Source organism: Festucalex cinctus, chromosome 20 (genome assembly GCF_051991245.1).
Source record: "Festucalex cinctus isolate MCC-2025b chromosome 20, RoL_Fcin_1.0, whole genome shotgun sequence".
Classification (NCBI taxonomy): Eukaryota; Metazoa; Chordata; class Actinopteri; order Syngnathiformes; family Syngnathidae; genus Festucalex; species Festucalex cinctus.
Genome location: NC_135430.1, coordinates 13,427,109 through 13,453,901, shown reverse-complemented (window position 1 = coordinate 13,453,901; position 26,793 = coordinate 13,427,109). Strand labels below are relative to the sequence as shown.

Genomic DNA, 26,793 nt, shown 5'->3' with positions numbered 1-26,793 from the left:
CATGTATAGTAAGGCGTTTTATTTTTGGAAAAAAAAACGACCATGTATAGTAAGGCGTTTTATTTTTGGAAAAAAAACGACCATGTATAGTAAGGCGTTTTATTTTTGGAAAAAAAAACGACCATGTATAGTAAGGCGTTTTATTTTTGGAAAAAAAAAACGACCATGTATAGTAAGGCGTTTTATTTTTCGAAAAAAAACGACCATGTATACTAAGGCGTTTTATTTTTGTAAAAAAAAACAAAAAAACGACCATATATAGTAAGGCGTTTAATTTTTTGGGGGAAAAAAAAGAAAAAGACCATGTATAGTAAGGCGTTTTATTTTTGGAAAAAAAACGACAGGCGTTTTATTTTTGGAAAAAAACCGACCATGTATAGTAAGGCGTTTTATTTTTGGAAAAAAAACGAGCATGTATATTAAGGCGTTTTTTTTTGTGGAAAAAAAACGACCATGTATAGTAAGGTGTTTTATTTTTTTGGGAAAAAAAAAAAAAACGACCATGTATAGTAAGGCGTTTTATTTTTGGAAAAAAAACGACCATGTATAGTAAGGCGTTTTATTTTTGGAAAAAAAACCGACCATGTATATAGTAAGGCGTTTTATTTTTGGGAAAAAAACGACCATGTATAGTAAGGCCTTTTATTTTTTGGGGAAAAAAAAAAAACGACCATGTATAGTAAGGCGTTTTATTTTTTGGGAAAAAAAACAAAAAACGACCATGTATAGTAAGGCGTTTTATTTTTGGAAAAAAAACGACCATGTATAGTAAGGTGTTTTATTTTTGGAAAAAAAACGACCATGTATAGTAAGGCGTTTTATTTTTGGAAAAAAAACGACCATGTATAGTAAGGCGTTTTATTTTTGGAAAAAAAACGACCATGTATAGTAAGGCGTTTTAATTTGGGGAAAAAACGACCATGTATAGTCAGGCGTTTTATTTTTCGAAAAAAAAAGACCATGTATAGTAAGGCATTTTATTTTTGGGAAAAAACGACCATGTATTGTAAGGCGTTTTATTTTTGGAAAAAAAACGACCATGTATAGTAAGGTGTTTTATTTTTTGGGGAAAAAAAAAAAAACGACCATGTATAGTAAGGCGTTTTATTTTTGGAAAAAAAACGACCATGTATAGTAAGGCGTTTTAATTTGGGGAAAAAACGACCATGTATAGTCAGGCGTTTTATTTTTCGAAAAAAAAGACCATGTATAGTAAGGCGTTTTATTTTTTGAAAAAAAACGACCATGTATAGTAAGGCGTTTTATTTTTGGGAAAAAACGACCATGTATAGTAAGGCGTTTTATTTTTTGAAAAAAAAACCGACCATGTATAGTAAGGCGTTTTATTTTTTGGGGAAAAAAAAAAACCGACCATGTATAGTAAGGCGTTTTATTTTTTGGGGAAAAAAAAAAAACAACCATGTATAGTAAGGCGTTTTATTTTTGGAAAAAAAACGACCATGTATAGTAAGGCGTTTTATTTTTGGAAAAAAAAACGACCATGTATAGTAAGGCATTTTATTTTTTGGGAAAAAACGACCATGTATAGTAAGGCGTTTTATTTTTTGGGAAAAAAACAAAAACGACCATGTATAGTAAGGCGTTTTATTTTTGGAAAAAAAACGACCATGTATAGTAAGGCGTTTTATTTTTGGAAAAAAAAACGACCATGTATAGTAAGGCGTTTTATTTTTTGGGAAAAAAACAAAAACGACCATGTATAGTAAGGCGTTTTATTTTTGGAAAAAAAACGACCATGTATAGTAAGGCGTTTTATTTTTGGAAAAAAAACGACCATGTATAGTAAGGCGTTTTATTTTTGGAAAAAAAACGACCATGTATAGTAAGGCGTTTTAATTTGGGGAAAAAACGACCATGTATAGTCAGGCGTTTTATTTTTCGAAAAAAAAGACCATATATAGTAAGGCGTTTTATTTTTTGAAAAAAAAACGACCATGTATAGTAAGGCGTTTTATTTTTGGAAAAAAAAACGACCATATATAGTAAGGCGTTTTATTTTTGGGAAAAAAACGACCATGTATAGTAAGGCGTTTTATTTTTGGGAAAAAAACGACCATGTATAGGAAGGCGTTTTATTTTTGGGAAAAAAACGACCATGTATAGTAAGGCGTTTTAGTTTTTGGAAAAAAAACGACCATGTATAGTAAGGCGTTTTATTTTTTTTTTAAAACAACTATGTAGACAAGGCAAGTTTATTTGTATAGAACATTTCATTCACAAGGCAACTCGAGCTTCACTCAAGGAAAGAAAGCACCTATAACCATCACAAACAGTTAACAGCCTTCAGAAGAAAACAAAAACCAAAGTAGGTAACAAAATTTACTAAAAGAACATACATTGACAATGTTAAAACAGACAGCAAACTTTAAAAACATTTAGCGTAAGAAACTTAAAAATAAATAAATAAACAGGAAAAAACATGATATAAAACAGTTTGAAACATCTTAAAGGTATATGTAAAAAGTAGTTTTTAACCTGGATTTAAAAGCATTTTCACTTTTTTTTATGTATTTTTAAAATTATTTTTATCTTTTTTTTTCATCCCTAATTTGTGATTTGCTGTCATTTTTGTTTATTGACAAGCAACCCTTTCGAATGGTAAGCCAAAGCCGTCATGACGGGTCACCACCAGGTGGCCCTGGAGTGCAAAGCGCTGGACAACAAGTAGAAGAAGAAGGTTGGCTTTCAGTTTGATTGCATCAGGACTGTAGCTCGTCGTTTGCAGACAGGTGTGCAGAGCAGCAAGGTGGAGACCATGTGGCGGTTTATACAAATCAAGTTTCCCAGCACACACCTGACGGTGCATGTGTGTTTTGCAGGCTGGAAGAGGATGAGGGAAAGGAGCAACTCCACATCAAATTAAGAATCAAGCGGCACATCAAAAAGGTAAAATGTGTTAATTTGTTCTAGGGGAGCATGTGAACAGTTGTGGATGCTTATTGTCCAAGTTAGAAAGGTTGGTTTGGAGTGAGGGCAGGTGTAGAAAGGGTTGTTCCACCTGCTGGTTGTCCACCTGGAAGACAAAAAGCAGGTAAAGAAAGTATGCTGTCGGGGTGTAAATAAAACCTGTAACTGTTAGAAGCTCTGGATTTCCCCGAATGCAGCATACGATCAGGCGATGTTGCTTACAGTTTGTGAAGTGCTTTGACGTTATACAAATACACTTTTGGAGAAGGACCAATTTGTGACAGGGATGAACTCAGCACTTGCAGTGCAAATGTGTGGGGAAAAAATATGACTACAAGTGTAATGGTGTGCATTTTCTGCTTGTTTTTGCAGTGTGCTAGAGGAGGCCAATGAAAGGAAAATCTGGATAAAGGGAAGAAAAGGAGCAACACCAAAGATGAGTATTATGTCCAATCTTTGGTTTTACTCAGTTGAGTATAGTGAGTGATGCGTTTGTCTCTGTTTCAGGTTTGTGGAGGCACTGAAAAGGAGTCCAAATAGCTGCAAACACTATCTCCCTTTTTGCTGGCATTGTTCTGGAGGTTGCAAATCCAGGTAGAAAGAAAAAACCCCAAATCTGACATGGTTTGGATCACACCACAGGTGTTTTTACTCAATGGGGAGCAGGTTTACCTGACAGTTGAGTTGAAGCACCTGTGACTAAGGGTTTTAACCTTCTCCACATGGATGACAACACATTAAGATGAGTCCATTACATTTTTACTGCAGTGCACCCAAACCAGTGAGGAGCATGTGCTGGTTTAATGGCCATTTAATGCTGTTGTAATGAATTTCTAATTAGCATGTGCCACCCCCACTTTTTTGAAGAAGAAGAAGAAAGTGAAGGTGTTGACACCAACTTGTGAACAAGAAAATGAAAGTACGTGTTTATGGTAGGCTTTGTCAACTGTGCAAATGTGCAATCATGCATGTTTCATCTGGACCAAACTGCAGTTACAAAATAAAGATGCTTAACACTGGTCTTGTTTTATTTTTATTTTATTTTTTTAAGACACTAAATGGAAGATGGGTACAATAAAGAAGTGATGAAATAATGAATCAGAAGTACATTTAGGAAAAAATCCCACTAGTTAAAGGCCCAGTATGCCGGTTTCACTCTGGAGAAGGCACTTTTTAAATACAGAATTTGAACAACACAAAACAAACACAAAATGGCAAAATACAGGCTGGGGGGGTGGGGGTTTAGGACAAACTCACCACCAGAAATGAAGACAAGCCCTGATCTGTAAATTGAGAAGTACTTTGATTGTTTAAATCCTGTATTTAAAAAGTGCCTTTTCCAGAGTGAAACTGGCATACAGTGCCTTTAAACAACAAAATGTAACACAAATTGTCATTAAAAATACTTCACCAATAAAATGTACAGCCAATTTATGAAAAACTTAGCACAAGTTAAAAATCCCTTTAAAATTGCTACTGAAAAACTTAGCACAAAAACATTGCCAATAAAATTTACAGCCAATTTACAAAAAAAAAAACTTGGTGCAAATCAAAAATCCCTTTAAAATTTTTACTGGAAAATTTCTTAAATTTTTCCTGAAAAACGTATCGCAAATTGAAAATTCCTCAAGTATTATACTGAAAACTCACCACAAAAAACATTGCCAGTAAAATTTACGGCCAATTTACAAAGACATTAGCACAAATCGAAAATCCCTTTACAATATTGACTAACAATCTTTGCGCAAATTGAAAATTCCTTTTAAGTTTTTACTGGCAAACTTAGCACAAAAAAAAAAAAAAAGCTTAAGAATGCAAAAATTTATCAAGTGCTTAACAAAACAATTTTGGCATTAAAATTTAGGGCCAATTTAGAAAAATCCTTCATAAAAACACTTGGAAAGAAATGCGAAATTTATTAGATTTGTTAAAAATATCGCAAAAACTGTCAGTAAATTTTACGGATGATTTAGAAAAAGAACTTAGTTAAAATTAGTGCTGTCAAAGTTAAAACGTTAACTAATTAATCACAAAAAATTATCGCATTAATCATGTATTAACGCAGATTAATCGCACTATTAATTTTGACTGCAAATGATCCTTTAGCTTGACAGCGGATGGCTACGTTAAAAGGTAGCACAGGTTGTGTTTGAACAATAAACATAACATGCATTAAAGTGAAGCATTTAATAAATGTTTGCGTGTGACATTCAGAATATTTGTTGATGTCAAACTATTGGGGTCATTTTTTTTCCACTTTAAATTATGCAAGTAATTAACTGATTAGAAAAAGAGGACGACGAGACGTCCTCTTAACATTAAATGCCGAAAAAATTAACACCTAAGAGATGCATTTTAAAATTTGGCGGGCAAAAAAATGTTGATAAAAAGCCTTTTTAATTAAGCGATTAATCAAAATTTTAAGATGTGATTAATCTGATTAAAAAATTTAATCGTTTGACAGCCCTAGTAAAAACCTTTTGAGAAATGTGTTGAATGCGCTTACCACAAAAACTTTACCAATAAAATTTATAGCCAATTTAGGCAAAGCTTAGCACAAAAGACTTGCACCCTATTTACCATAAGAATACAATTACCACATTGAAATTTCCATGACTCAAAGTGTGATTCAAAAATTACTTCACCAAAAAGATACAATTTACTGTTGCTATTCCCTAGCTGAAATTTCATTGGCAATTTTGTTTTATAAATGGAAGTTTACCAGTTATTCTTAGCTCAGAAATTCCCTTTTCACAAATTAAAATAGCTTAGCGGAAATCTGTCACACTTGTTGCCTGGGTGCTATTTTCCTCAAATTAAACTTTTGTGATTTTTTACAAGAGAAATGCTTACAGTAACTGTAGCTAGCATCCACATGCAGCCAGCAAGCCGCTGCAGCTGCCAGACGAAGAGGAAGGAGCTAGCGACCAATCCAGAGGGCGAGCTAGCATCAGCCATTGCAGCACCGACCACCGCCACATCTGTCAGGCCAGTACAGCACCTCCCACCTAAATGAAGAGGGTGAAGACAAGGCAACTTTATTAAGTGTCTGATTGGTGATTGAAATGAATTGGCTGAAAATATTTCACAGAGAGTACATCAATGAAAAAAGGTTGAGAACCACTGTATGGACTACATGCACAATTCACTTCCGCATTCACCGGATGAGCGCCCCCGCCCTTCCGGTGCAGGGAGACTTCAGCGGAACGCACTGTTAAAGTGATGGAAAACTCCAATCCTCAATCCTTAGCCCACTCAAAAAGAACAGGGGCCGCTCCTTGCTATAACACTATGTCTATCAGAATTTTAAAACTACTAATTAGATCTCCCAGAATCGTAATTTTGACAGCTTAAGCTCTGGCAATGACACAATTGCTTAAAATGATTCCGACACGGAAATACAAGCCGTTTGAGGAGCAAGGAAAGCTTTTTTTTTTTTTTTTTTTTTTTAAACTGTTCATGACATCTAAGATTTTTACTGTTCTATTTCTATTTATTTTATTTTATTTTTTTATTTTAATGATACGTTATTAGATAACAATAGTTTATTAGTACATTAACATGATAGAATAGGGAGTAGGACTAGATCAATTATTGCTCTTCTTCCTACTCCTTTTGAACATGTAATTTATGACATTAATGAATTATTTTCTTCACATTTTTATTTTAACTTATATTTTGTAATGTGTTAATATTTTCAATAAACCATCCAACCCTCTCTGGTCTGAAGCCTCCTCTTCGCCGCATCTCCTCACCGACGTCAATATTTTGAATCAGATGTAATGCCTTTCCTTGCCGTTTATTTTTTTTTATATAATATGTTCATGTTTTTAATACAATAAAATGGCAGCATGGGAATATACATACAGGCACATGAACAAAGTTTAACTTCCAAAATACAGCTCTGGTTCTAATGTTAACAAACGGCGCCCTTGTGCTATCGAGTAGTTATCCCTGCCGATGTTAAGTTAACACAAAGTGTCTCCGGTGGTTAGCGTTAGCATAAGAGGGGAGAAAACAAGGCAGAGTTAAACCTGTCTATCCGCGCACACAGCAATGATTGCTCGATGTATTGTCGTCTCGCCTCTTCTTCGATGCCTTGACAAATGCACGCAACCACACTCATAAGAAAAAATGACAAAAATATACTCCAAAACGCTGACAACTGTTGAGGTTCTCTGAAGGAAAACAAATGGCAATCGCCCCTACCGGAAAGGGCGGTGTGCTCATAAATTTCCCCGTAAATACGTCACAGCTATTTGTGCATAGAGTCCATTAGAATAGAGGATTTTTGGGCTGATTTAAATAATGTTATTAACTCTTTAAGTTTGAACCCGCAATGAAAATATTTTCAAGGCATGTTTTATTTGGGATGTCCAAACTTGACAAAATTGAGTTGGATAAGCTATACGTTATCAACCTTCTCTTAATTTTGGTAAAGTTTCATATTCATTGTGTTAAATTTACAAATCAACGACCAAATTTTGCTATGTTTAAAATTAGGGGTGGGAGAAAAAAAAATTGATATCGCAATATATTGTTGCGCTCTCTGTTGTAATACATTATCGATACACTGACGGTAGATATCGATATGTGTCCAGTTGTGCGGTGTTATGTTTTAAATGTTTATGCACTTTAATTTGTCTCACTTTACAATGTTTACAGTTAAAAAGCAGTGAGGCACTATGCAGAACTTTGTGCATTGTACACAGTTTTGGCATTGAATAAATACGAGGGCTGTCAAAGTTAAAGCGTTAATAGATTAATTAATCACAGAAAATTGTCGCATTAATCACGTATTAACACAGATTAATCCTGCTTTTTTTTCGACTCCACTGCACGGCATTTCCTACGCCTGTTACTCCAAGATGAGCGCGGTGACTCCAGTTGGTGTGCTGTGGTAAATTTCGCTTTAAAAAAACACCTCGACGGGACTTTAGATGAAACAAAAGTAATTTGTGTTTAATTAATTAATAATTGCTGAATGGCACCCAATTGATATGATGCTGTTATGTTTTGAGCAATATACGCATGCATGCAATTGCGTACATGCATTTTATCAATGTTTGCAAATAATATTCAGATAATAAAATGTATTGATGTCAAAATATTACGGTATTTTGTAGGGGTGTTAAAAAAAATCGATTCGGCGATATATCGCGATACTACATCGCGCGATTCTCGAATCGATTCAATAATCGGCAGAATCGATTTTTTTTTTTTTTTTTTTTTTTAGGATTCACACCTTGAGCATGGAAGAATGTTATATGAACGGCACATTAAGCCTTAATATTTTTATTTTAATGCTGTTCAAATGTGAAACAGATTGCAAACTGTTTGTGTACAGTGGCTCACGGTTATAAGCCTCAAGTTTTAGATAAATATATTCATACAAATCTTACAGTGTACATGTACAAATTTACTGATAGTATTTTCTAAATTTGAATGGAAAAAAATCGCAACAATCGACTTATAAATTCGTATCGGGATTAATCGGTATCGAATCGTGACCATTCGTATCGGGATTAATCGGTATCGAATCGAATCGTGACCTGTGAATCGTGATACGAATCGAATCGTCAGGTACTAGGCAATTCACACCCCTAGTATTTTGTATTTTATATTACGCGAGTAATTTAGCTGACTAATCGTGATTAATCAAAATTAAAAAGTGTGATTAATCAGATTAAACATTTTAATCGTTTGACAGCACTAATATATACAAAATTAGACATTTTCCTTTTTATGGTCATTTGTTGGCTTTTTCAGTCACATATCTTGATATATTGCTAAAAAGTTTTTGAAAATATATAAAAAATCATAGATATCGTGTATCGTGATATTATCGATATCGTGAGCCAAATATCATCACAGTATCGAATCGTGGTTTACCCGTATCGTCCCACCCCTATTTAAAATACTGCTTGAATTTTATTTGAATGACTTAACTTTTTCTTTAAACACAAAAGCGATTCGGACCAAAAGGCTTTGCAAAGACTATGATTTATGTTGAGGAAAAAAAAAAACAACAACAACAACAACAACCTCGAGCCACTTTTCTTTATATTTTATGTTTGGTGTTATTTTGTTTGTTTTCATTCATTGTAATATGTAGGTACACTGTGCACCCGTATGTTCTGTATGGTATTTGTGGTTATATTGTTCATGTATATTGTTATGCAGTAATTTTTACTGTTCTTGTACCTTGTTATAAATAAAGCATTAAAAAAATTAGAATACAGGATTTTTTTTTAATTTTCTTTTTTCTTTTTTTTTTTACCCAGACAGCAAACTAAGGCCCTCCAGAATGGTAAGAACAATTGACAAAGACATAAAAAGAATACTAGGGTTGAAATAGACCTACATGTGCCACTAACCTTTCCCTGGATGCTGTTCTTCTGATGGTAAACCACCTGCAACAAGCACAAAAACATTGTTAAAGCCAATGGCAGACAAACATCTTCATATCAAACAATTGTGCTTGCTTAGCTGAGAAAATGCGGTCTAGCCTGTCGTCTTGCTTCGAGCCATGTGGCCATTTAGTGCGCCTGTAATGCTACAGTCGAGGATGGTTGGAAGTCAGAAATATCCGAGTTGAAACTTCCCAGTTCTGACCTCAAAGCGTTCGAGGTGAAAGTAAACAACCAAAATGGCGGATAGTGATAAATGTTTTTTTTATTTTGGTCCTCAAAACTCAACTTGACCTCCAGGAAACTTACATTTTTGCGTCATTTAATGTTTTAATCTTATTTCATAAGCATTTCATACAGTTAAGTAGTTTACCGTATAATTTCATGCAGAGATATAGCAGCAATACTATCACGTACGTTGCGTTACATGAAATTATGGTGAATATTTATGAATGAAGAAAGCTATCTAGTTTTATACTCGAGTGAAGTGTGTTTTCCCCATTCAGAGTGACGTCACATTGTAGTCCGCCGGTGAAGTCGGCGTCCTTGTTTTTTTCCCGACTTCGCGAGTGGAATTTCCGAGTTCAAGGGAGCGCTCCTGGACGCACTTCCTGGTTTGAACTCGAATATTTCAGACTTCCGACCATCGTCGAATTCAGCAGAACGCCATTGATTGGGCACACCTGTCTTCAATTATCGCGACTCCCGGAAGTTACCGGAACGTTTGCAAATGAAACTCATGTACACGATAAGCCCAAAAACAAGCGTGTGAAATAAAATTAATATTGCTTTGGTCGGCGTCAGGTTACGCTACGACGACAGTAGCATAAAAGCGGCACCAGTAACCTGCGAGCATTTCCCGCCACGTAAATTTGAGGGCGAAAACTGTTCGTCCGCAGTAATTCTACACTTTCATAAACTGTTTATTGGCTGCCTGGACTCTTTCATTTAACCCCGTTGAGGGTGCACAGTACTCGACGCCCACATTCGACGTGGCGCAGCAAACGCTCACCTGCGTCCTTCCTTGTCGCCGGACAAATGACACTGGACCAAACCGAGCCCTTCTCTCACGCAAACATAAATAGAGTCTTTTGCCGCGCTTCCGGTGTCACGTGACCATGGGCTATACCACTAAGGTAGTTTGGTTTATGATAGGTAAGCTCCAGTTTTCACGTGACCATGGAACATACCACTAAAGTCGTTTGGTTTATTTTTTGTACAAGTTCTTTTCTGTTGTGCTGATGCTGGGACTTGAATTGGATTGTTTATTGGTTTTGTTGTGTTGTGGGTTGGCAAATTTATTTAATGAACGCAATGGTGATTTATAATAATAATAATAATAATAATAATAATAATAATAGTAATAGGCTTCGTGTCCATTGTCTTTTTTTTTTTAAATAGCGCGAACAAAGCCTTACTTATTTTTGAATGACTTTATAAATAAATGTCGTTATAAATGGCCGCATTGTTTACTTATTTATAAAAGTTTTACTATAAAATGTTTTTCCCCCAAGGAAAAACAACAACTTGATTAATTCAATTTGAGACCTCTCAATTGTCATTGCTGCGCTTATAATGTGAAGGCTATGATGTTTGTGTCAAATCTGTTGGCCCTCATGGGGCCCCTGCTGGCTGAGGGGCCCCAAGCAATTGCCTGATGGCAAGCTGGACAGTGTGTGCGTGTGATTGTGTTAAATGTGGAAAGTTTTGGCGAGCGTGGGCTCTTGATGTTGTCAACAACCACCATAAATATTTGTGGGAGCTTTTGCAGCGAGATGAAGAGGATTGCAGGCACGTGTAAAAGCGTAAAATATATTATTGAAAAAACAAAAAAACACTAACAGCAGTGATGTGCTATAACCTAGTGGGGTGGTCCTAACACACCGTCGCTTATCACTCCAACATAGTTCGTAACTTCAAACAGATCTCAGTCGTAGGTCGAGGACCACTGTGAAAAGAAAAAAAAAAAAAAAAAAAAAAAAAAAAAAAAAAAGAGTCCCCTGGTAGCTCCTGGACACCCTGTAAAAACGTGCCACATTTAGTTCACACCTGCAGCCTGAATGGGGACACCCTCCGTCCCCTTTCACGGGCGATACGCCTGTTGCCCCCCTAACCCACGCCACCCCACCCCGCATGCCTTTCCTGCAGCTGCCGCTCCTTTTGCGTCCGAGATAGACGCCGTGGACAGTGGACACATCATTAGGTACAGCCCGAACATGCACACTACACAACTTGCTCGCGTCAATAAAAAACGCATTGCCATGTGTGTGTTTTTTGTTTTGTGTTTTTTGTTTTTTTTGTTTTTTAACTATTATCAAAAATTGATGATTTAAATATCAGATAAAGAAAATGGTTTGTTAATAAGGCCTATTTGTAATAGAGTAAATCATGTTTGATTTTATTAAATTTAACTTTAGCACATGCATTCTCCACAATGCACATTATTTAGTTCTATTATTTAGCCTACATGTGCATCCTGTATTATTGGTATGAAATCATTAGGATATATTTTTTTTATTTTAACTGACTATACCACTGGACCCAAACTTTTTTTTTTTTTTACTGATAAACTAGGTGGCCCTGCCCGATTCCTTACAAATGTAATTTATCTATAATGCTTATTAGCACAGGCAAAACCTGATTATGGGTGCTTAATCCAACTTAAGTTATATGATTTTATTATTATTATTTTTTTTATAGGTACTCTTAGACTTTTACTTCATTTTCCCAGCATTCCTGTTTAGACCGTAACTTTACTATAAAATACTACTACTACTACTATTACTACTACTAATAATAATAGACAATAATAATAAGAAAAACTCAATTGACGCCGACATTTGCCGGAATTTCCTCTCTGGCCACATTTGGAATCCTTCTGTCCATGTTGCATATTGTGTGACCTGGAAGTGGTTGACATGCAGGCAAATGAAGTAGTGAAAGAAAGAAGGAAAGATTGTAAAGATGGCGAAGAAGAAGAAGAGTCCCTGCGATGCGGCCAAAGCCATAAACGCACAAGTGCTGTCGATAAAACGAGACAGCATATCATCATATATCAACATAAGCCATAAGCATTATGGGATGAATCACTGCTTTATGTGCACTATTTCACACGTCACATTGGAAGAAGGAGGGGAAAAAACAAAAAAAACAAAAAACACTTTACATGTATGCATCGACTTTCGGGGCCATTTCATTACCTCCCGCAGGGGGAAAAAAAAGCATTATGCACGATATACATTTTTTTTTTTTTTTAATATTGGCCATAAATTGGCAGGCAAATGAAATGGCGGCCGTGGCGGCCTAATGAAGACGCGCGTGACGGCGTCTTTTAATACGCTCTATTAACTATTATTATTGTGGTGTCAGGACACCGCTGGCTGCCCGTTACCACACGCCGATCACCTGCGAGGAGGTGGGCCCGCCGTGGGATGCAAATGGGGGCCATCCATAACGTCTCCCTGCAAAAAAAAAAAAAAAAAAAAAAAAAGCGCATTAGGTCTCTTTTGCTGGGGGAAAGCCAATGAAGTTGCGTTTTTGGTGGCGGTTTAACGTCATATATAACCTCAAAACCACTTGAATGTAAATGAATTGATTGAACACCGTGCTTGACAAAGGTTGTCATCTTCATATTGCTCATGGTCCGATGCAAATGGCGCGGCATAATCAGCAGCACGGCGCTGAGCTTTATGACGTGTCAATCACATTGAAACAAAAGCCGGCTAATATGATGGAAGGCGATGCAAAAGGAGGGAGAGAGAAAAAAGCCTTTGAGCAGACAGCAAGTGTCACTTTGACGGCCAAAGCATATGGACGCCCCCCCCAGTGGAGGGTCACTGCATCTTAATCATGCCCCCCGCAACACATACATAATCACACCAATCATCACAATCATGTCAGGGTCTACTTTTTGCAGCGGAGGGAACGCTGGAAGCTTAAACGGAAGGCCACACTTTTGCAAAACTCCATCATTCAGCTAAGTTACTTGATTTCATTGAAACATTTTTTTTTTTAAAATTATTAAAATAAAATGCATGTCAACAAAGTGGAAGTATATGAAAAATTAGTGTTCACATTATGATTTGGTTGAGCTGCAATCTATTAAACAAAAAATAATTCGACATAACCCAAGTTGATAGTTCTTACTTACAAATACAGTATTTTAGAAACTTCCATCTACGCATAAGCTACAAAATGTCAAATAGGAAAATATTCCACCTCTTTTTTTCTGCATATAACAGGATAAAAAAAAGTGTTTGTTTTATCAGTTAATTACTAATTTATTCTTCACTCTTGCACTGATTACATTATTTCTTTTATTAGTGTTTCTCACCTAGGTGTCTGGTTGTTATGCCAACTTTATGAGTTGAAGCGCTCACATGAATTTAAAATGCTTCAATTAGCCTTAATGTCTAAGTAGCACGCATACAGTTGCTTAAAGATTTTATGCATATACGCTGAAGTAAAATGTATTTTTTCACATGATACATAAACACAAGTCAAGCAAAGCATTTTTTTTAAGAGGATTATCATCCAGTTACAAGTTCAAAAATACTATCTATTTGAAATAGCATTTACATAATTTAAAGGATATTTCAACAAATTGTGTAGTTGTTTGTTTTGTTGGCATAATGTAATTATTTACATTCATGACTCTTTTTAGTACATTACATTTTCCTGCCGTTAACTTTGAGACCCAGGTGTCTGATAAAACCATACAATATAGTCTATATAATCCAAGTTAAATTATTTTTTCCAAAAAGTGAGTCAACATGATGCATTTTTTTTTTTTAATATGTTAAAATAATAAGAAATAATAAAATGTTTCTGGATGTTATGCTAGCTCCCCCATGCAGTTACACATCTTTTTTCCATCTAAGCATAAAATTATATAGTTGGCAATGTGGCATTTAACCTCATTTGAAGTATACCTATATATTAATCCAATAAGTGTATTTTTTATTTTTGTTGGTTAACCAGATTATGTAAGGCAGTGCAATAATCCTGAAAATACTGTATGCTTGCATAAAAAATACCTGAGACGTTTGCACTTAGACCTGAGCATCATGCAGTGTTGCAGGAGACTGAGGTTGTGAACGTGCATGTGTGAGAGAGAGAAAAAAAAAGAAGAAAAACAATCCAGCCAGGGCCTTGTCTAATTCCTGGCCGGCGTCATTAAGTTGATGCCCCAAATCAATTGTTTCCTGCACACAGTCAGGGTCCGCGGCTGCAAGCGGCGAGAGGCCCATTTGAGTGCGGCGGCGAGCAGGAAGCAGCGCCTACCTGCCCCTCATTAAAGCCGCCGGGAGTCAATAGTGAGCGGGGGGAAGGATTAGACCCCCTCGTTATACCTGCCGCGCAATTAACACTACTTATTCTCCCTAACAAATAATCAGCTGGCTGCGCTAATCATACAAATGCTTTACTTTCTTTGTCGTTATGGTGGAGGTTTGTCTTTCCAGGCAGGAAGGAGCGAGTGTGGGGGCGGGGGGGAGTTGTTTGGGGGCACTTTAAGGGTTTTCAAAAGGGTCTTCCCCAAGAACAAGGAGCTGCAGCAAGTTGTGGCGTCGAGGTGAATAGAAAAGCAGCACACTTGAAGTGAAAGGGGACTTGACCTTTGCCCCCTCCCAAAGACAATGTCCCCCACCCCAATGACAATTGTGTCTTTTGTGAGGGGACGCGCGCCTCCGTCACGCGTCCTTTTGAGCCTCTCGGAGCGTGTTAGTAAACTTTTTCTCTTGTAAAACTAAGAGGTCCATTAAATCCGATTAAACGTGCGGATGAAAAAAAAAAGCTTGAATGAACTTTTTGGGGGCTGTCTAGACTCAAATTCTTACAAGGCACGTCATAGGACATCCACTTCCTTGCCTTTCTGTGACTCTTCCAGTCTCTTTTGTAACCTGCTGATGACACTGTGACCTCTGGCATGTTGAGATCCCTAAAAAAAAAAAAAAGGGGAAGAACAATGACAGGAGTCAGTTTGTCAATGACAAAGGAGGTTAGCGACTGAACAAAGTAAATCTGCAGTTTGATTCTTAGATTACTGTAGTTTTCCCCCCAATCATCTGTAAGGATTTGCTTAAAGAGATACTTCACTTATTTAGCCCATTATAGCAATAAAAAGTTAATATTTTGTTTATAATTCATTTGACACTTTCATTATTTTTCACGTGCAATTAGTACCTTTAAAAACCCATTTTGCAACTTGCTGTCGACTGAAAATGACATCACAAGGGCTCAGGTAACCAATCACAGCTCAGCTGTTTTCTAGGTTTGGTCATGTGACATTCACAAGCTGAGCTGTGATTGGTTATCTGAGCCCTTGTGATGTCATTTTCAGTTGTCAGCAAGTTGCAAAATGTGTTTTTAAAGGTACTAATTGTACATGAAAAATAATGAAAATATCAAATTTATTATTGGCAAAATATTAATGTTTGACTGCCAAAAATGGCTAAATAAGTAAAGTAGCCCTTTAAATTCAGGTATTTTCAAGAGAACATTGCCATATGGATTGAGAAGGTATATCATTTTTTTCTAAGAGCGCCATGTAATTGATATTTGAAGGTTAAAAAAAATTGCAAGGGAAAGATGTGAATGCTTTTTCGTAATTAAAAATAAGTTCAAACCACAACTATAGGTCCATCTTTACTCCCCGTACATACTGAAGACACCCCATGCCGGAAACAGCAAACCAGTTGCAGGATGTGCTTCAACCTAGCTTACTATTGCTACATTTATGCACGTGTAAACATCGTCCTCAATTATGTGGCTGGCCCAAAAACCTGCAGTTTTGTCTCATCTGTCAAAAGGACATTCTCCTCCAAACTTTGTGGCTTGTCAAATGAGCATTTTGGCAAATTCCACTCATGTCATTGTACAACTATTCCAGTGACCATTGTGGTTTTCTTTCTTGAACGTAAGACTACCAACAATTTTGCATGTGTTGTGTGTCTGCAGAAAAAAAAAATGGAGGGGGTTCGCTTCTGTTCTGCTCTGGGACTGCTTTAAGCCCGATTGATCATCTGCACCGGAAGGAGTTGAAAAATGCCGTGTGAAGACGGTACCCATTGAATTGAGTCATACTTTGATAGGTTATTGAATGTTGTGCGTTTGAGGAGAATTATGCTTGAAGCGAAAGCCTTCCTCACTCCCTCCCTTCCCCTCCTTTCCTCCCCTTGCCCCTTCTTCTCGCCCTAACGTTGCTGCTTTCGCAAAAGCCGGCGAAAATTGGTGTCGCGGGGATGAACATTGTTGGCGTGACAGGGCGACAAAGCGGCGGGGGGCGGCGCGCTCCGTCAGACACGTCACGCAGCAGAAAGGCTGAGAAAAGGCCGAAAGGTGTCGATTTAATACCTCCGCTCGAGGAGTGCCGGGCTCCTGCGGCTCGGGTACGAGTGAGGAGAGGTCAAACTGATGCAGGATGTTTGGACAGGAAAAACGATTGCACTGAAAAGAGAAGATAAAGAAGGAATAAAATAAACTCAATGTATCACAAAACAAAAAAAGAATAAATTCATCCAAGTTAAATATACAATCATATATCACACATAATACATTAAAAAAACAAGTTCAAAGATAAATGAGTTACGTAAAACAAATAAAATTCCATGAGAACAGAACCAAACAATAACAAAATATTAAATACAAACAATACAATTGAATAATTAATTAAAATAATTATAGATGAAACCAATAAATGCCAAAATAAATACAACAAAGAAAAAAAACATTCAAGTAAAATAAAAATAAAAAACTTCATAAATAAAAATGAATGCATAACTAACAAACAACAAACATGCAATTAAATAATAAAACATGAAACCAACTCATCATGTGCATGAATAAATAAAAGAATGGACTGCTCTTGGGACTGTTGTTGCTCCAACAAAAGCTTCAGAGGTTACTGGAGCACTTGGATAAATATTTGTATTCATTGGAGAAATGAGGATATGAACATGACATATCAGCCCCCCTCCCCCACCCCCTAGCATGAATGCCAGCATTGTCTGCAGTCTTCTGATTGTGATCCACCATATCATAACCCCCGCGAGGCAAAAAACATCAATATCCCCGTGGAAAAAAAAGACACGTTTCTATGGACAAACTCAAGAATTCTCAAGCATGGCGGGGAGACAAGGAGGAGAGGGGGGCGGGGGTGCAAATGAAAAGGATCAAAGAGAGTCCACCCAAGGATTGCAAGGGGGGCAATGCAGCGAAAAGATAGACGACTACTCTGGGATGCTGGAAGAGGTTTTTGTGTTTGAAAAAACAAAACAAAACACGTTTTCCAATGGTGCCACAATGACACTTTGTCTACGGCCACAAATTTTAATTTTGTTATTTCTGACCTCTAACAATACTGCAGCAAAAAACTGTTTTTCAAAATTTGGACAGCTAAAAAACAATATGGAGGCCCTTCAAACAACAGCACAATCAATAACATTAAAATGGGGCTGCAACTAACGATGATTTAATAATTGATTACCCTGTCAATTATTTAAAAAAACAAAAAACAAAAAAAACAAACACCCATCACTTTATTTATCCTATTTTATCAATTTTCAGATTGACAGTGTAGAAAATGTACAAACATAAGATGATTATGATTCGGTTTCTTGTTTGGTCAAAGAAAATCGGCTAAAATATTGAAGACCCAGAATAAAAGCAGATATTTGCAAATGTCTTATTGGAGGAACAAAAAAAAAAAAAAAAAAAATCAGCCTACTTTCATTGAGGATTGCAAAAATTGAAAATCGATTAGTTGTCAATAAATTGATTAAAGAAGTTATTTTCCAGAAAAAAATGTGCTGTACTTGTTTTATGCATACTTTGAACATTGACACAAAAAAATTATTCAATGATACAATTAAAAATTTATTGCACCTTTAAGTTAACAAAAATAAAATAAAAGACAACACTAAGATCAAATGCAAACATGTTATACTTAAAAGTTAAATTCTTCAAATGTGCTGTACATGAAAAGTATAAAGTGCACATTATGAAAAGAAAACAAAATATTGTACTGGTGTTTCTTGCACAAGCAGAAACTATCATTCACAGAATCCTATTTTTATCATGAACGTGGCTTGTAACTTATGTGAAGTGGACGTGATGTGACGTCTCAATAATGAGCCCCTCCCTTCACGCGGATGCACCCATCCAGGTAGCGCGTCTGCATGGAAACGAGGCAAAAATAAACAAGGCCTAACAGGAGACTGGTCCCTTTGTTGCGGCTCAGACAGCTGGCCGGCCCTCTATTATCCCCCGATAGACTGACCGCATCCGTCCTTAAGACCCCCGCCGCCTCCCCTCGCACTCCTCCTCGCCGAGCACAAAAAGAGGAGAGGGCTGTTGTGCTCGCTCGGGCCCGGTCGGGGCCTCTCCGGGAATTCCTCCGGCTGAAAGGAGTTCTAGTGGACGCGGCTCGAGCGGCGGGAGCACAAAAGCTTCTCGGCATGTCGACTCCCGGCAGAGTGAAAGACATCAAGGGGTTGCCGGGTGTCTGGAGGAGGGGGGGGCAGGCGGAAGTGGTGTTGTGCTTGATTTGTCCTCCTAACTAGCCGTAGAGTGCATTCACTTCGCTTGACTCCCGATGAGAGATTCACTCAAACGCAAAGTACTTTTACTTTTACGTACTTTTTATTTGAACCTCCAAAGTAGAGCGCTCATAATCATACATTTTGGAGGTCACTTCAGCTACAGTGGAAGATAAGCGTGCCAAATCTGGGCATATTTCTGCCCTTTCGTCCCAAGTCAACATAGGTGAGATTTCGCTCAACAATTATCATGTGGTGTGGGGCGTATAACGAAATGTTAGACATGTTCAATATTCACAATTACAAATCAGTGTGTGTGGTTGACACCTACTTAGGCCATGGTTTTAAAATGAAATGGAACAATCAGCAATACATTAGAAAAACAAGTATACACAAACCGATCATCAGGGCTAAATTGAGCATTTCTATCCTCTTCCGATCAAAGACAGCAAAGACATGATTATCAGACGTGTCTGATGAGTTGAGTCTGTTGAGTCCAACAATCATAAATGTTGAACTTGTTCAATATTAACGATCATCAGGACTCTTGGATTTACGATGTCAAACAGAACGATAGCCAATCAGAAAATGACCTGAAATGGGATCCACACCAACCCCCCAAATAAACTCTTCTTCCAATCAAAGTCAGCAAAGGTTTGTCTCTAAATGATGATCATTTGTGATTATCTCATGGTGTGCAGTGTGAGAAGGGACTTCACACCGACAATCACAAAATTAAACAAAATAAATGTGTGGTATATGATCAGATATACGTGACGGCAAATTGTATGATAGCTAATAAAGCGATACATATAAAGACAATCGGGCAAAATGTGAAGATCTTTCTTTTCTATTTAACAAAAGTCAGTGTGAAGCAATTCAGTTAAGTGAGTCAAAAGGGAGCGTTACTTGATTGCGTCATCAGCAATAGAATGAGAAGAATTCAAGATATAAAATGCAGGGTGTGGCAAAGATGGCAGGCGGGGGGGGGGGGCAAAGGGTGTGTTTATGTGGACATGCGGACCTCAGCGTTGTTTCAAAATGGCCTCATATGATTTACACCCATCACGCTTGTATAGGGCCGGGCGGTGTTGACAGCTCCACTTGACGGTTTCCCGTTCGCACCGTTTTAATGGCGGCGTGCGTGGAACGCCGCGGAGCTTATGCGCCGCTCCCGCCGCGCTGGCTCGGACGCCATGCGTAAAGCCCCCACGCCTTTATTTTGTTTTAACAGCCTGTGCTGCTACTTTCCAGACCTGTTACACTTTTAATGTGACGTTTCGGTTCATGCAAAGTCGAGGGGCGGGGGCGTGTGGAAAATACCACGGGAAGGGAAATCTCCTGACACCGACCCGGGAGTCCTCTTTTGAAGGCGCGTTCCGCAGGTCACAGTGCAGACACCACACGGTTGCCGTGTTTCATCTCGGCAACATTTGTGTCGACAGCCCCGAGCGCCAAAAAGAGTCTCGCCGCTAAAGATTTCTCTGGTTATACTTAGCCAAGGCCTTTGGCTTCGACGTATTCATGTGACGTCATCAAGGTCCGCCTCCTAATTGCTCAGCAAACGGGAACAACATATTTCATGTGCAAATTCACAGGCGTATGCTATTTGGGGGTTGAGTAATATCTAAAAGTTCTTCAAATATATAATGCTATAATGCAATTAAATGTAATCAATGCATCCATCCATTTTCTGGCCTAGCATACTAAGGCTGTTTGCTTTGTCGACTTTGTTTTTGTTTTGCAATCTGCAATGTGTGAGGCCATGGGTGGCTGTAGATCAGCCTCTCCTTTGTTTGACATTTACACAGTGCCTTGTGTCATTATCGGCCTACTGTACTGGCACACATTTTAATGCCCTGTAAAACAGCCGGAGAGCGTGACATAGTGCACTTTTAGTAATGTAGTGGAGCGGAGTGTAGCAGGAGAGAAGGGAATATAATAGGCAAGCGTTGACATATGAGCAGTGACACATTTGAGAAGCCATTAAAGTCATTACTAGAAGGCATATAACGATTTCCAAACATCGATACGATATCACAATATGAAGGTCACGATACGATAATTTTCACGATATTGTGGGGGGTTGGTGATTCAAAAAAGGTAACAATATTGTAAAAAAATGAGCTCATATTGTAAAACAAAAATGAGCTCATACTAAAAACAAAAAAAAAAAAAATGTTTTTTGTACATTACAGCAATGAAAAATATTAGAAAAATATTCTAGATAATATATACATTAAAAAGCACACATTGAGTTCACATGTTGACTCTGTACACAAGCATATTACATTCCCCTCCATCTGACATTAGCATGGATTTTAAACATAGAAGGGCCAAAACATGCCTTGTAAAAATTCATCTGCACTAAAAAAAACTAGCCACCAGAGGGTGACAGAACTGCACAAGTAGAAATCATCCCATTTTTTTAACAGATGTGCTGCTTTTAACATCACGATATGACAACGATATATTGTGACAGTTTTAATATCGCGATATCGTGACACCCTTAATCACTAGGCTGACAGTTGTGAGTGCACATCGGCTGATCATAAGATTGAGTATGCAAATTACCCTCAAAAGATATTACGATTTATGAACATTCATGGAAGTAGATTGACACTAAAAGTTGAAGAAAAAAAAACCTGCGATTGGCTGGCAGCGAGTTCAGGGTGTACCCTGCCTATTGCCCGAAGCCAGCTGGGATAGGCTTCAGCACCCGCGCGACCCTTCTGAGGAAGAAACGCTTAGGAAAATGGATGGACAGATCAACAAAATCTTTTGTAATTTGCCTGCAGACTACAAATGTGTCAGTTCTCGGCCACTCTTTTCAAAATCCTACATCCTGGCTTAAAGACAACGTGGAAGCAAAATGGTTATGCTACAGTTTCAAATTTATTCCGTGTTTTCCAAGTACATTGACTCGGTGGTGTCAGTGGACGTGTGAGAAACGCAGCGAAAGTCATGTGGAACACATGGGCGCCACAAACACAAGCGTCCTCTTCAACCCCGCGTGGGAACGACGGGGCTGCACGCATGGCCGCCGCGCACTGGCCCTTACACTTCGCACATGTAGGTAAACAATCCCGCCTTGTCTGCGGCCGGGGCCCTCGCCTTTCTACATGGCTGCAGAACATGTGTTGCGGCCAGAGCGGCAGCAAAGGTCGGGCCGGTGAGCTATGCTTTGAACACTTCAAAGCCGCGGGATGGGACTGGAGCTTTTAAGTTTTATGGCAGGTGTAAGCAGGGGTTGCTGACCAGCCCGGGGTGGTCTGCTCCCCGGGCCGCAGGAGGTTGCCACCGGAGGGTAGGTGGACTCTCCAAAAATTGGGGCTGACCACGAGGCCTCCTGTGCAGCAGGGGCCACATTTGGAGTCTTGGATGTGAGCGGGAGCGGACCGGACACTTCAAGGGTCTCTGGTTTCAGAGGACCTCAGCAGGGAACGTCTGTGGTCTGCGTCAGGCCCATTTGGAAACAGATACATTGGGCGAGGGGACGGAGAGAAATCTGATGGCCGGAGCACAAGAGTGACCAGGACGCCGCGCTCGCAATGCCCCCCGACAGAGCGCAAACCGACCTTATAGCAAGTTCAAAGGAGATGATGGCGTCATTTGCTGCGTTTCATTTTCCTTAGCATCTTCAGAACAATGTGTGACACTTCAAAGGTGTCTCACCAATCACCTTCTGCTACTTGCCTCAATAAGTTTGCACAAGAATGCCCAAAGAAACAGAGACTGACAATCTGGCAAGATGTGAGCAGTTTTACCCGCTTCTAGAACTGTCAAAATTAATCTATTAATCAACAAGTAATGGAAAATCAAATTACTCGACAACTCTTAATAACCAAGTAACCGTTTGGAGCCATGTTTTAATTTAAAATGGTCAAAATGCTCTGATTTCAGCATATCAACAGTAATTGTTCGCTGGTTTCTGTAGTCCTTCATGAAAGAAGACTGATTATCTTCTTCTTAATCAGAATAAGACTTTTGCAAACATCTGTTTTTACTTTGGAAAACAATGGCCGAGAACCCCCCCCAAATTTTTTTTTTACATTATAAGACCAATACGAAGTATGAAATAACCACCAACTACTGGTTAATAAACAATAATCAGGGGAAGAAATGCTTTCCTAATACACTTCAAAGGAAAATTGAAATTAATCCGATTAGTTGATTAATCGATTAAATAATCGGGAGATTAATGGATCCTAAAAATATTCGATAGTGACAGCACTACCAACTTCTGTTCAAAGTGAGCAATGGATCTATTATCGAACGTCTGAAAGATAATCCTATGGTATGTGGTGCGTCGAGTGATATTCCCTTTCCGATCTGGTCAGGAAACAGTCAAGCGACAATCGTAAATGTTAAACCTGTTCAGTATTTATGATTGCAGGTCTTGCCGAGTCCGACTCTGTGATTGTGGCAGACCGGAATGACACTCGCACTTTGGCAGCATTCTGCCTCAAAGTCTTGTTACGAAGACATATGTGTTAAAATGCCATCGTTTGACAATAAAGTTCAGATGAGCTTAGCGGTTTTCATCTGAAAAAATAGGGTCTGAGATATGATTGGGATAAACACAGCTTTTGGTTCTGTGATGGGGAGAAGTGAGAGGTTTGCACATCTGCCGACAGTTTTGAGGTTAGAAACCAGTGTGGAGTTTGCATGTTTCCCCTATACTTGCAAGGGTTTTCTTCAGATACTTTGACTTCGTCCCACATTCCAAAAAATGCGTTTGGTTCGACCATGATTCTAAAACGTGAATGTCAGGTGTCCAGTCCAGGGCGTAATTCTCCTCTCACCCAAACTCAGCTGGGATATCGAAGTAAACGTTATGGAAAACGGATGGTTAGTTTCTTCCGTGTCTTGAGTGTATCATTACTTGGCATCCGCGTTGCTCAACAAAGCTCCAAATACACACCGCCGGTTGCACTTTAAGTGCACCGCGGCGTGAACATTCAAAATGGAAACAAAAGCGGCATAACAGCTCCTCTGGCGACAGAGTCGTTTAAATGGATCATTTCCAAAGTCTCTCAATATCCATAATTATGCGTGCCAGGTACTCAGAAGGTGCGGCGCCTTCCGCTTGATGATCTCGGAATGACAGCTCCCGTGACAGGCCGCCGCACGGAGGAGGGAATCCATTACGAGCGCAGGTGTGTGCTTCCCAGATGGCTGGAGGAGACGGGGTGGTCTTAATGACACAGCAGAAGAAGTTGGATCATTCCTATTATGATTTTTATTTTTTTTTTCGTCCAAGCAGCACACCATGGCTCGGAATTCAAGATGTTTATAGATGCACAGAATAAAATAGATGTTATGAAACCATTCAGTGGCGTTCTTACTTTTATGAATTTGAGTTGTGTCAGTTGAGAATGGCAGATTATAATCTGAAGAAAGTATACTTTCTGCAAATTATTCTAGTCTATGGTGAAATCTAAAAGAATCGAATGAGTATCTGAAATGGATGGCTTGTGGTGTCTGCAACTGGTGACTAGTGACCAGTGCAGGGGGTAATCTGTCTGGATATGGATGGGTTCCGAGATGCTTTCTCCACTACCCGAACATTACTTAACGGAAGTCATGTCCCGTCTTCTTACAGGACTTTTGAAACCGGAATTCTTGAAGAGATTCCTGCAACAAGTCCAGGATGTAGTTCATGCAGTTTAGAAAATGGATGAGTTCTTCGACTTATTCGTGGTTCCAGGGCTCAGGTGGTACAGATCAATGAAAATGAACTCACAAAGGGTCATGTAGCCCACTCGAGTCCAAGCAGTGTACAAAATGAATGGATATGTTGAAATGCCATTAACAGAGGACTAGTCCAGGTTGCAGTTCACGTGGACGTGGTCCTGCGGGTTCAGAGGCAATTCCTGTCCTACCGAGACACTCCTCCGTGGGAGGCCTGTTCGTCTGTGATGTCCTCACAGGACTTTTGGAACAAGATTTCCTGAAGCCCTTTGTACTACTTCCACAAAAGGATGGAAGGGTTCTGATACCTGTGATTGCAAAAAGTCCGATCCTCTGCAGGGATCCATGTGGGATCCCTATGACTGATTGGTGACCACTCCAACCTGACTAAAACAGGTGGTTCAGAAAATACAGTGATGGATTCTGGTTCTGGTCCTTACGACTACAGGTGACCAATCTAATCCAGTCCAGTCCCCGGGTTCGAAACCAATCCAGGGTGTCAGCTGCCGATGGCCCCTGCTAATAAAGTCCTTGCCGCATGCTTCTAGCATACTCTGACAAACATGCAGCAAGAGGTATTTACAGTCTGCACAAGTCACCAGTGTCAACATTACAAATAAGCACAGGCGTCGTGTCGAGGAAAGCAGACCGCTCACCGTCTCTATTAATTCAGCCTTGTTTAAAGTAGAACATTTTGCACCACGGAGCCAAAAAATTATCCCTCCAGAATGTTTAACTTCTCTCCATGTTACTGTTCCGCCGAGCTCCCGGCGAGGCATGATTAAAAGTGCATTACCTGGGCCGGGCGATTCCCTGAATGAGCTATGCTAAATTGCTCCTTTTCTCTACCTGGTGATTAATTGAACTTCCAGGGCCACATTTCAGCGCGCTCCGTTTTCCCGTCCGTGCTCATCCCGCCGTTTATTCCAGACACGTTTCGAACGTCTCTCCGGGAGTCCAATTAAGGATTTACATTGTGACAGAATTTTTCACTTTAATTACCAAACGTTGAGTGCGCCTTTGACGAATTTCCTTATTTATCAAACAACGTAGAAGAACGGAATTCATCAAGCAAATGTAATTGCGTCGGCTTTTGTCTCAAGAAAACATTGGGATGATGATGAACAGCTGAGAGTTGTCTTCACGGGTAAAACTGACTGATGTTTGTGGCTCGCTAGTGAACGCTTTCAGCTTGATGTAGTCAAGACATCAATTGGAACCAACAAGTGACGTGATCCCGTTCCAGCGTTTGTCAACAAATTACTTTGTTTAAAAAGACATCACGCCTGCAACAAAGCAGCAAACTTCAACGTATAGTGTCAGGGGGAAAAAATTAAAATAATCTTTGAATTTTAGAAGTTGGTATGATCAAAGGTAGTGGATTTTAACTCTTAACAGTAAGACTTTTCTTTTGACTGTTAACTTCAAGAAACCCCAGTGAAGCAACCCCATTCGCTGTTTTACTGGATTTTGACTGATTTTGCAAGGCCCACGGAATATTGTGTTTCATTGCTATAAAAACATGGAATCTACCAAAAGAAAGATTAGCGTCTCTCCTTTCATCAAGAAAAAAAAAAGTGTATTTGTATCCATTTCCGTTTTGGAGCAATATAGTTAAATTTCATCAATATTCACATTCCTGGTGAAAATATGTGACAAAAAGAGCTTGTTGCAACATGGCCCTGGCTGATCTCATATAGTCTGCTGCCACGTGATGGCCTTTTTTTTTTTTTTTTTTCCTAACTACCACTGCTTTAAGCCACCTCTTCATGTCAGAAGCTGCAAAGTCTTCTGTCTGCTTTGCATTAAAAAAAAGTGTAAATACGTTTTTGGGAGAAAACGACAAAGTATATATGAAAAAACGTGTTTACACGTTTCTGGATTGGAATAAGTTAACTGTACCTCATATCACGTATGTTTAAGTGTCCAGCATACCATCTCTGAAAAGTGGCACTATTTGAATTTACCACTGAGCTTGATCCGACTGCCTTAATAGTCATTTTATGCATCTTCAAACTGACATTTCCTGCGGGGTTTTCACCTCTTCTGCACGTTACTGCCAATAAAAGTCCGCTGGCCCTGAATAAATGCTAATTTCTTCCACTTCTTGTGGCTCTGCGGGCTGACAGCAACATCACGACCCATGCAGATACTCCGTGAATAATCATCTCATTTCCAGAAAGGACTTGAATAAATAAGACGGGAAAGCGAGGCGACCCTTTGCC

General features: G+C 38.8%; 1 protein-coding gene and 1 long non-coding RNA gene across 4 annotated transcripts in view; one reads left to right on the top strand and one right to left on the bottom strand.

The window, feature by feature from the left end:
* Positions 1–2,204: 2,204 nt before the first annotated feature.
* Positions 2,205–26,793, bottom strand: part of LOC144009466 (uncharacterized) — a 164,168-nt gene continuing 139,579 nt past the window's right edge. The window contains exons 5-10 of one of the 3 annotated variants that reach the window (XR_013280938.1): positions 16,692–16,784; positions 15,176–15,276; positions 12,744–12,799; positions 9,306–9,341; positions 5,782–5,936; positions 2,205–3,034 (exon numbers count right to left, since the gene is read on the bottom strand). Coding sequence is in view for 2 of the 3 variants with exons in the window: in XM_077509209.1 (XP_077365335.1) it covers positions 2,918–3,034; positions 5,782–5,936; positions 9,293–9,341; positions 12,744–12,799; positions 15,176–15,276; positions 16,692–16,784 (571 nt within the window). In the remaining variant the exon portion in view is untranslated. Of the gene's footprint in view, positions 3,035–5,766; positions 5,937–9,292; positions 9,342–12,743; positions 12,800–15,175; positions 15,277–16,691; positions 16,785–26,793 lie in introns of those variants that run through there. The other 2 variants (XM_077509209.1, XM_077509210.1) reach the window with 2 other exon arrangements.
* On the top strand, positions 2,725–3,900 carry LOC144009467 (uncharacterized). Its single transcript, XR_013280939.1, has 3 exons — positions 2,725–2,767; positions 2,841–2,907; positions 3,301–3,900. It is a non-coding gene; the product is annotated as an uncharacterized LOC144009467 (long non-coding RNA).